The sequence below is a fragment of the Trachymyrmex septentrionalis genome, unplaced genomic scaffold (assembly GCF_001594115.1).
Source record: "Trachymyrmex septentrionalis isolate Tsep2-gDNA-1 unplaced genomic scaffold, Tsep1.0 scaffold228, whole genome shotgun sequence".
Classification (NCBI taxonomy): Eukaryota; Metazoa; Arthropoda; class Insecta; order Hymenoptera; family Formicidae; genus Trachymyrmex; species Trachymyrmex septentrionalis.
The window spans coordinates 319,968-330,310 of record NW_017305384.1 but is presented as its reverse complement, the minus strand read 5'-3'; the positions used below and the strand labels follow the sequence as shown (position 1 = coordinate 330,310).

Sequence of the window (10,343 nt, the reverse complement as noted above, 5' to 3'; positions counted from 1 at the left end):
ACCACCGATAAACGTTGCTTCGGTCCAAGGTAGCTTCACCATATGCCACAGTCAACATTCGGAATGCGTCCGCGCACTTAATTTTGTTTTTCACACAAAATTTGATACAGATTCTTTGATCCATTTTTTGGAATAGGCAAAAATCGAAGACGAGCCAAAACACGTGCAAGCAAAGCAGCTGTCAAAAATTAACTGAATATTCAAAATGGCCGAACTTGTCGGCATAAGTGAGAGACATGAGTACCAACATAACGCCACAAAAAATCGAAAATCGAATATACGTAACCCGCGGAAATTCAAAATTCGCGATACTTTTTGAACAGACTTCGTATATTCTTTTTAATTGTGTGACAATTTAAAAAATGTGTTTGACTCTTACTTTGCTCTTTATTTATTTATTGTTATTTATTGTAGGAAGAGTCTTTTAATCTGTTAAATATCAAGTTTGAACTGTTTCTATAAGTGTTTGTTGTATATGTTCCATTAGACTGTCCCATTTACTGTGTAATGCAAATGTGGATAAATTAAAAAGTTAATATTCATGACAGTAAAAATCCAATTTTAGTTCACTTACATGAAACAAAATTTAAAAATATTTAACACGACATGTTTGGTAGACAGATGTAAAATGAAAATTGAGAGAAACAGTGGACAACCGAACATGTACTTACAAAGACAATAAGTAAAAATATTAATAATAAATAACCAAGTATAAACAATATAGATTGGAAACATCACGTCTCTGAAAAAAGATCTATATATTGTATAACAGATCAAGAGAAAGTGTATCGTTTTGTAAATTCAGGCCTTGTTTTTATTTTTTAATATGTATCATCTTGGATAACAATCTTTTATGTAAAATTTGCTCTTTGTCTAAAATATGTACGTTATCCTAATTAAATTCATGAAATAAGTCCATCCGATGTTGTGTGATAACCGAATGTTGGAACTATTAATATGATTCTATAGTGTTTCTATTAATATGATTCCTATGTTCACTTATGCGCGTTTTTAGGCATTTGCTTGTCTGTCCAACATACGACGCATCACAGTTTTTACAGTCAATCTTATATACTACAATACATTAGATTGAGAAGATTGAGATAGCACATCTTTCTGAACTTTGATAAATCTATTGAGCTTATTTATGCCTCTATAAACCATACGTAAAAATAGTACATTTTTTAACAACATACTGATTTTTAGAAATATTAGGAATGAATGATATACAGAAAAATTTTATTGATATCTTCTTGAGTTGTCAATTGTTTATCAATAACAAAATCATCAGCACGATTAAAAAGATCAAATTTTTTGTAGTCTTTTTTTGATAGTTGAAAATATCAAGTTTAGAGGATAACCATTATTCAGAAGAATTTTTATAACTAAATCAAAATTCTTTTTATGAAAACTTGGATGAGAAAGTAATAAAATTTTATCGATCAAACCAATAATTGTGCCAATTTTTTAATAGAGGGGATGCCAAGAGAAATAATTAAAAAAACGTTATTTATATTAACTTTTAAATTTATTCACATTTGTATTACACAGCAAATGGAACAGTCTAATGGAATATGTACAACAAACCTTATAGAAACAGTTCCATCTTGACAATCATGTAAGTTTTTTTTTACCATTTTTCGCATATAATCTCTTGTTAGCATTTTTAAATTATTTGTAACCTTTTGGCCGGTCGCGTTTTAAAACAAAAAATCTTTTTCTTTTTAGTTAACTTAATGTAATTTGATGTCCAAGATTAACTTGGATATCACTGCCATGGTTTTTTTGTTTCGCATTTTATATGTTATTAGTTTATATTCGCTCATATGCGCTATTATTATGTAATTTTGTTAATATATTTTTTGTACTGAAGAGTACCTTGACCGTAGGTCGAAACATATATGTTTAATATTCACTTTGAATAAATGATATAAAAATACACACTAATAACCAGTGTTGGCTCAAATTGGCATTTGATTTATTATTTTTTAGAATTTTCTTTAGAACCTGTTAATTTTATTGGTTGCAATGTTAATATCAATCGATGTGAAGATGACAAATGTAAAAGAATTTCTTCGACAGGAATTCGAAAGGATGTCCTTCTGCAGTTTATGTCCCACTAATTGAAGTAACTCATTGAACTGGCTCGGAGAACATCATGTAAATTAAAAAAACTGTTCATAATCATATTCAAGATTTAGCATATCCTTAGTTAAAAAAAAGAAACGACCGTTTTTATATCTTTTTTGATTCATTGGTCAAACAGCATATCTCCGTGTTTTCCTTCTTTTTTGCCTATTTGAAATAATAAATGTGCTACACAACCACTTGATAATAAAAGTAATAATTTAAATGTCAATATTAATATTCTAAATCGCTGATTTATTTTGCACTGTCATTTGCAATCATCGTTACAGTTTGCGGTTATATTTCTTTACGTATGCGCAGGCACAGTCTAAATTTTGAGGGAAGTATAAACAAGTATTTAAGATTAAGTTAGGACTAATTTGAAGACTAAAATTAATGCCGAAGCATAAACCAGTCATCATGTTTAGCCCAATTTCCTTATCACGAATCTCAAACAATATTATAGGCGAAAGAGTTAATTTCTAAAATATTAATTATATTTTATGGGAAGGAGATCCAGTTAACCTAATCTAACCTAACTTGCAATTTCAACTTGCTGAAGGCAGTCACATTTCTGGTTGAAAATCGACCATGCGCACTAAAAATTAGACCACATAAAAAGTTCAGTATCCATATTGTATGTATTTATACTGTGTCAGCGGCTAGGAATTTTTTACTGTTCAAGCGCTGTGAGCTGTAAGTGCCTGAGTAGTTGTGGTCGATGACAAATGTGACAGCACTGACGACTGACGACGGTGACGGTAACAATTTTACAGTGTGGCGTGTAGCATCACTGAAATCGGGACAAATGGTGTCTCGTCTTTTTCAGGATGCCTCTAAAAGAGTCGAAAATCGGGACGTCTCGCAAAATTTGGAATGATTGGCCATCCTAATGCTTGTATCTGCAAGCGAACATTTAATGTCTCCCTTGCTCATAGTTTTAAAATAAAAAGATTCAGTAAATTCGGACCAAAGAAAAAGACTTATATTATATAAAGCTGTTACGTCCGGCGGACTCACGCGACTCTTTTCTTTCATAAAGATCTCGAATTCCTCGAAGCTCTAAAATTTTATATTCTTTCCTTTTTTATTTTTCATCTTAAAAACTAAGAATCCGTTATCTCCTCATGAATGTCGCTCCGAGATAAAAATCAATATGTATGAAAAGCGTAAGACTGATTAACGCCAAGATTAACGATCAAGTCGCGAACGATTTTCGCGAATTCGTAATTATAAAATTTAAGAAACGGCACGCGACGTTCAGGGGTAGATTCTGGGTGGTCCCGTGGCGACGATGCATCCGCGACCTTTCGGCGCCCGAGACGTACGTTTCCCCATAAATCTTAGGGTCATAAAATTTTGGAGTTTCACTTTCCCACTCTATCGATTCCTGTCAACATCTTTCCTCCCCCAAAATCTTGACCAATCTAAGAGCGAAAGAAAATCCTACTCCCAGCTAACGAAACCTATTCCACCAATCCAAATTTGAGTAATCTGCGGCGATTAGTATAAAAATCGCGATTCCGCAACCCCCGAGTCAGTCTTTTTAGAGAACATATAGCGTGGCAGTTAGATAGAAGAACGTACGGATAGAGTCAGTGAGTTTGTCGCGATACTCAAAAAGTTCTATTCGTTTTTCGAAGCCCTCTTTCTTCAATAGAGTCAGTGTTAAAGAAACATCACCAGCCTTGCACATCCTGGCCGGAGGATCTCCAACGATAAGCATCTCTGTAGTAAGTCAGTACTCGTATATTTCTATTCTCTGGCTCCCTCCTCGCTTTATTTTTTTGTAACTTATTTCAATATTTCATTTTATTTTTTTTTTATTATTCATTTGTTTTATTTTATTTTTATTCTTTTCTTTCTTTCTTTCTCCCTTTTGATCTCCTATAAGAAAATGAAAACATTGCAGTCCGTTCACGTTATAATTTCAATCTGTCGCCGTCGCCGCACGATAATTGTTCGTCTCCTGTCGACCGGTCGTTCGTGTCCGCTAATACTATCGTCATCCGAGGAAAATTAGGCCAAATCCTCTCAAATCCACTCACCAAAACCTCCTTCTCTTTTTATCCTCCCGCTATTCTCTCCGTAACTCCTCCCTTCCATTCTGCTATGATACTTCACACACACTCTCACACATCGATAAACGTGTACATTTAAAACCAAAAATTGTTTTAACCTGACAAAATTATATTTATATTTTATTCAAAATGTATCACTACAGTTTTTTTTATTATATCATTGTAAAATTTACTTCCCGGTAATTTATTTAAACTAAACCCCTCCTCGTATTCTTAAGCTCGCCCGAGATTGCACTTAGCCTTCTCCCCGGTCACTCGGATTAAGTTCCATGACCGAAAGCCAAGGCATACGGCCGTACTGGCACAGCTGGCGTTAAAGTGCGCCCCTCTCGGCACACTGACCCAGTTTGGGCCCTTTCTCAAAGTACGTCCGACTCGTGTGTCCGTTTAGCGGAGCACGAGCAGAGGATTCCGCTTCGTCCTCCGTTCGACCCCCGGCTCGTTAGGAGCCTCAGGACGAAGCGAAGCGCCTCCCGATTTGCGTCGGTCCTTCCCCACGGCTCCCTTGCGGTCCGGAGCCCGGACACGACCAAATCGGTCTAACAATTCGGTTCCTCGTTACGTTCACCCCCTCAACTCCGCATGCGCGCGGAGTTTGGACGTAACAAAGCGGATAATGTCCTTATTTTAGCTTCTATTTCTGGTAAGTTGACATCGGAGCTCACAATTATATGGTATGAACAGATTTACTTATCTAACACTAAGGAAAACGCCCAGCCCTGATGAAAATAAAAATTAAAGTGTAAATCGGATGTAATTGGAGAGTAACAGAAGCGTAAACAAAACTTGTAGAAAGTGAAAATTGGAACAATAAAATGTAAAAGAAGTATTTACGCTTCTTTTACTACATTTTGATGTTTCAATTTTCGCCTCCTAGAAGTTTCGTTTACGTTTCTGTTATTCTCCCATTATATTCGACTTACGCTCCTGATTTTTATTTTTATCAGGGAGTGATCGGACATGTATCTATCCGGACACTTACACAAAATTTATTATTATTAATCTTAAATGCTTTTTTAAATATAATTTTATGATTTAATTGTAATTTCTAAATATATCTAAATTATAATATTGTAATAAAAAGAGCATTTGAGGTTAAGAATAATAAGTTATGTGTAAGTGTCCAGACATAGGTACATGTCCGATCATTGGGACGTTTACTTTAATGAAAAATCTGTCTAGTGTTTAAGCTCATGAACAGGGCAAACGGAAAAAAATATAACACCACTGACAAACGTGAAGAAAAGGTAAATATTTGATTCCTGCCGGAACAATTTATATAATTCAGCCATTAAATGTTTATACATTTAAGCTGTGAAAGAATTTTTTACATTTTTCGGATGTAGCTATATTGTATAATTATGACATATATTTGAATTTAAGAAATAATATTTAAAAAATTCAATCTCTTATTTGTAATCAGTTTTAATCTCCCAGATTTGTAAACCTTTTTAGATATAACAAATACAAGATCAATAAATTTAAAACGAGCATACATGATGATTGATTAATTTATTCTATTATTCCACTATATATATATATATATGTACACAGAGTGTCTCACAATTATCGAATTTTCTCTTAAGAGAATATTCTTGAGGTAATTTTGAGACGAAAATCTTAACAAAAAATGTTAATGTCGAAGCTACAATAGTTTTTGAATTATAATTGGTTAAAAATACTGTGTAATTTGAAACTATTATATCCTCGATATTTTCATATTAGGATTTTTGCCTCAGAATGTTCAAAAGAATCCAGAAATAATAATAGAAGCTTTAAAAGTAAAATGGTTTTTTACTTATAAGCATAAGCATTTAAAGTTAGCTTATTATTTAAAAAATTATTGCAGCCTCGACATTTTTGTAATAAAATTTTCGTCTCAAAATTACCTCAAGTATATGTCCTCAAGAAGAAATTCGGTAGTTATAAGATACCCTGCATTCTTTGTCAAAAGGGCCACCCGTCCCTGTTCAAAATTCAGAGGAGCCTATAGGATTCGGTTTAGGCTTAAATTGTTGCTTGAAATGTTTATTTAAAAAAAAAACGTTGCTTTTTGCAAAATCAAAATGGCATACTCAATGGCAGAATAAACGAAATCGGACGGAAAAAAAGATGGCAAACCTTTAAAAGAACTATATAACCTGGAAAATTAATGGCAGCAAATTACACCCTGTACAACTTATATAGCCTAATTGAAAAGGTCTCGTAATTCAAAATCATATTACGCGTAAACGGTTAAAATTACGAAAATGCATGATAGGATATTTTTTGTAGAGAATTTCAAGAGCTTTAATTTTTGTTGGACAATTTTTTTTCTAAAAACAATATTTTCCGAGATATACGCAAAAAAGCAAATTTTTTGCAATTTTTTTCAAAATGGCGACCAAAATATAACCAAGTGCCAAATTTTATATTCAGATTTGTTTTCAGCAATCAAAAAAAATACATGGAAAAATTTACTGCTATTAATTTTCCAGGTCATATATGTAGTTCTTCTGAAGGTTTAATATCATTTTTTTCCGCTCGACTTTGTTCAGTCTGGCAGCCATCTTGAGTAGGCCATTTTGATTTTCCGAAGAGGCCACGTTTTTTTTAAAAGCAGATATCTCGAGCAACAATTTAAGCCCAAAACAAATCCTGTAGGTCTCTTTGAATTTTAGACAGGGGAGGTGGCTTTTTGACAAAGAAGGGCATTTTTACTATATATATATATTTATAAAACACGCGTTTTGGACTTGAGCTCTTCTCAACAACTCCAAAAATTTTACATTTAGTTTAATACGAATCTCATCTCACATATAAATAAAACACAGATATCATATAATGCCTCTTTACGATGTCAAGAGCTAATCGTGTGTGTGATATACTTGATAAAATTCCTATTATAACCAATTCTTCGGTCCGTGGTGAAAACGGGTAACATCAAATTATAAAATATTTATATGTATCACCAAGTTTACGGACGCAATGCGGATGTATACGATGTCAAAATTTAATTATGGTCATGGGTCATATAGAAGTTAAAAATAAAGTTACAAAAAAGAAAGAAGTTTAAAACAATTAAATAGAAAAGACAATCATAGAAAGGAAATCTTAATGCATCAAAAATTTAATAGTTTACACTTTACAGAATTACAAGATAACTTACAGATTATAAACAAAGATGGAAGAACATGTTGAGACAAAAAATATAGTTATGCGTTTGAATCCAAAAAGTCGTACACGATACAAAAAAGAAGACAGCTTTTGCACAAGCACACACACATCCCTACGTAAAACAAGTTAGCGGTAAGAAGAAAGAGAATACTCGATGCCTTTGATCTTAGCTCCACAGTTTCATCAAAGTTTTCTTTTATCTTTTTATCCGCGCCAAAAAAGAACTGGCAATTTCTATTCTTTTGATCACCGATCGAATCAAGTTCGAACATTTTTGATAGCCAGAGGAGAGGATCGGGCTTGCGGAAAATAGTCTACGAGTCCGTTCCCAATGGTCAGTCCCTTGAAGTATGCGATCCTGTTCATTTTGATTAGACATGATCTTATTTGCTTAGATGCGATTACAAATATAAAATATGTTTACGAAAGTAAACTCATCTCAACGCGATGACCTCAGATATTGTTATGTTGATCCTCCGTGGCTAAGGATGTTATTCTCTAGGCGCTACTCTAGAAGAACTCAGAGTGCCTCAAGCGTTGTCACTACGCTCAGAGCTGTGGTTCTAAGGCGTTGCTGCCGGTTGGAATACATATCCAGACCTTGACCTATCAAAATCTACGCGATGCGAGTGAGATGCATACTGTACTTTAAATGTATCTGTTATGTGATAACATGATAGGCATATGATTGATGGGCCCACTTGGCGCAAGTAGCCGCTCAGACGGTAATAGTTTTAGTTCGTTGGTGCAGCCGTGGCGCTGAGGTGTCGGTAGTTACGTTAAAAGAAGTTGATAGCATTGGCTGTGTGTGTGCGCGCGCGCGCGCGTGTGTGTGTGTGTGTGTGGCGAGAGCGAGTGCAGCGTGTGTAAGATTCAGCAACGCTTATTGTAAGCTCGTTTTGTAATAAAGGATCTCAGTTTCTTTGCAAAGCAATTCATTAATACAGTCCACACAATCGAGGAGAACATTCTCATAAGGCATTTGGGTAAGTCCTCGGCTCACCAACGAGCACATTCAGTAACATTGGTCCTTCGAGCCGGATCAAGAAAGAAGTTTTGGCAAGAAATTGAGGTCTGGAGAGACTAAATAAGAAAGTCAACAATTCAAGGTATTATCTTATTGGTATTATTGAGCATCTCATCGAATAATTTAGTCAAGAGCCCGTAAACTCCGCGTAATAACATCTCTTTAAGAAAGCGCTGGTGTATTCTGTAAATGAAGCGCGTGGTCAGAATATACGCCATTTTTGTATCGTTTTCAGAAAAGAAACAGAGCATTGTTCGTAACTCTATTGCGAATTTGTAATCACTGAGGAAAATTACGCATAGTCATATATATAATCATAACTTCTTAAGGCGTGGGCGCAATGATACAGAATAGATCATAATGACGGACAAAGGAAATGGGACAAACGTCGCGAACGCGGGAGTCACACATATAAAATCATTAAAACAAAAGCGCGCATATAAAAATAAAAGCACGATGCACGAGATTCGATTCGTATTTAGATGGATTAGACGTACAAAGTACGCCGGTAGTCGAGCTGCGTCAGTGGTTGCAGAGATTTTACGAAACCTGGGGGAACTTTAGATCAATACGAAGCGCTATCGAGGAGATAGAGGATGTCGCAAATAACGAGGAAGAGAGAACTTCGAGGAAAAATACTTTTTGATCACTTCTGAGCTCGAGGCGCTAATCGAAAACAAACTAGCAGATCAGAATCCTGGCAGGAATCGGGTATCTAGCGTATTATTTGAAGAGCCCCCAGCAGTTCACACACATGTCAGACAAAATAATCACTTAAAATTGCCGCGAGTTATTAGTTTACCGACATTCTCTGGAGCATTCGAAAAATGGATTCCTTTTAAGAACATGTTTCAGAGCATGATCCACAATAACGAGACACTCCCCGACGTACAAAAAATGCAATATCTAATATCAATTTTAAAGGACGAGGCACGCAATGTCATCGGTCCTCCTGAGGTGACTGGAGAAAATTATATGAAGGCATGGGAGATGCTAAAGGAAAGATTCAACGATTCAAGTTCAATTATTCAGAAGCACTTCAGAGCTTTGTTCGAGATGCCGGTAGTTCAAAAGGAAAATCACTTAGTGATAAGGCGCCTGTTGGATGATGTCCTGAAACATCTAAGGGCGCTCGAAAGACCTATAAAGCATTGGGACGACTTAATAGTGCATATGATTACAAGTCGTTTAGATCACAAAACAAGAAGAGACTGGGAGGTAACTATTAAGAAAAATGAAATTCCCACGCTGAAGCATTTGATAGAATTTCTTGCTCAACACAATAAGGCTTTGGAGGCATCGGCTCGCGCTACTCATGTAGGAGCCGCAAGTGCGGGTCACGAAAAGGGAAGTCATTCCAAGAGTACTTTAGTACTTAATCTGACAATAGCTCGTCACAAATGTGTGTACTGCAACAAAGAAGATCACGCTATATACAGATGCGACGAGTATCTGCGTCTGGAAGTTGATAGAAAGATTAAAGAGGCCAAAGCACGTAATTTACTTGAATTATCTACGAAGTACATCAAGCCAGACAATGCACGATGGGACCGTGCCGTAAATGTTCCAACAGACAACACATTGCTCCATTCAAAGCAGCCATCGACGAAAAGACAAGAGGCCGCGCAAGAAGGCTCAATCACTGATCAGGAAAAGGTGGTAGCCACGACTGTGAGTAGTTCGAACTCAGTCAAACAAAGTAAGTAAGTGTTACTCGCGACAGCCATGATCAAGATGACGGAGGGCAATACTGTATTGTGCAGAGCATTACTAGACAGTTGCTCGCAATTTTGTTTTATAACAAGCAATTGTGCGAAAAGGTTAGCTCTTAAACAATCTTCGGTTAGCATATCAATTTGTGGTCTAGGAGAGATGTCTACACAAACGAGCAGGGGAATCCGAATAACGCTGCAGTCAAGGATCAACAATTTCAAAACCAACTTGGACTATTT

At 35.5% G+C, this 10,343-nt stretch overlaps 1 protein-coding gene across 1 annotated transcript; it reads left to right on the top strand.

Annotated features, from left to right (window-relative positions):
- Nucleotides 1-9,237: 9,237 nt before the first annotated feature.
- LOC108748519 lies at nucleotides 9,238-10,098 on the top strand. The gene has a single exon (XM_018486746.1). The coding sequence runs from the start codon at nucleotides 9,238-9,240 to the stop codon at nucleotides 10,096-10,098; it is 861 nt and encodes a 286-aa protein (XP_018342248.1).
- Nucleotides 10,099-10,343: the final 245 nt, after the last annotated feature.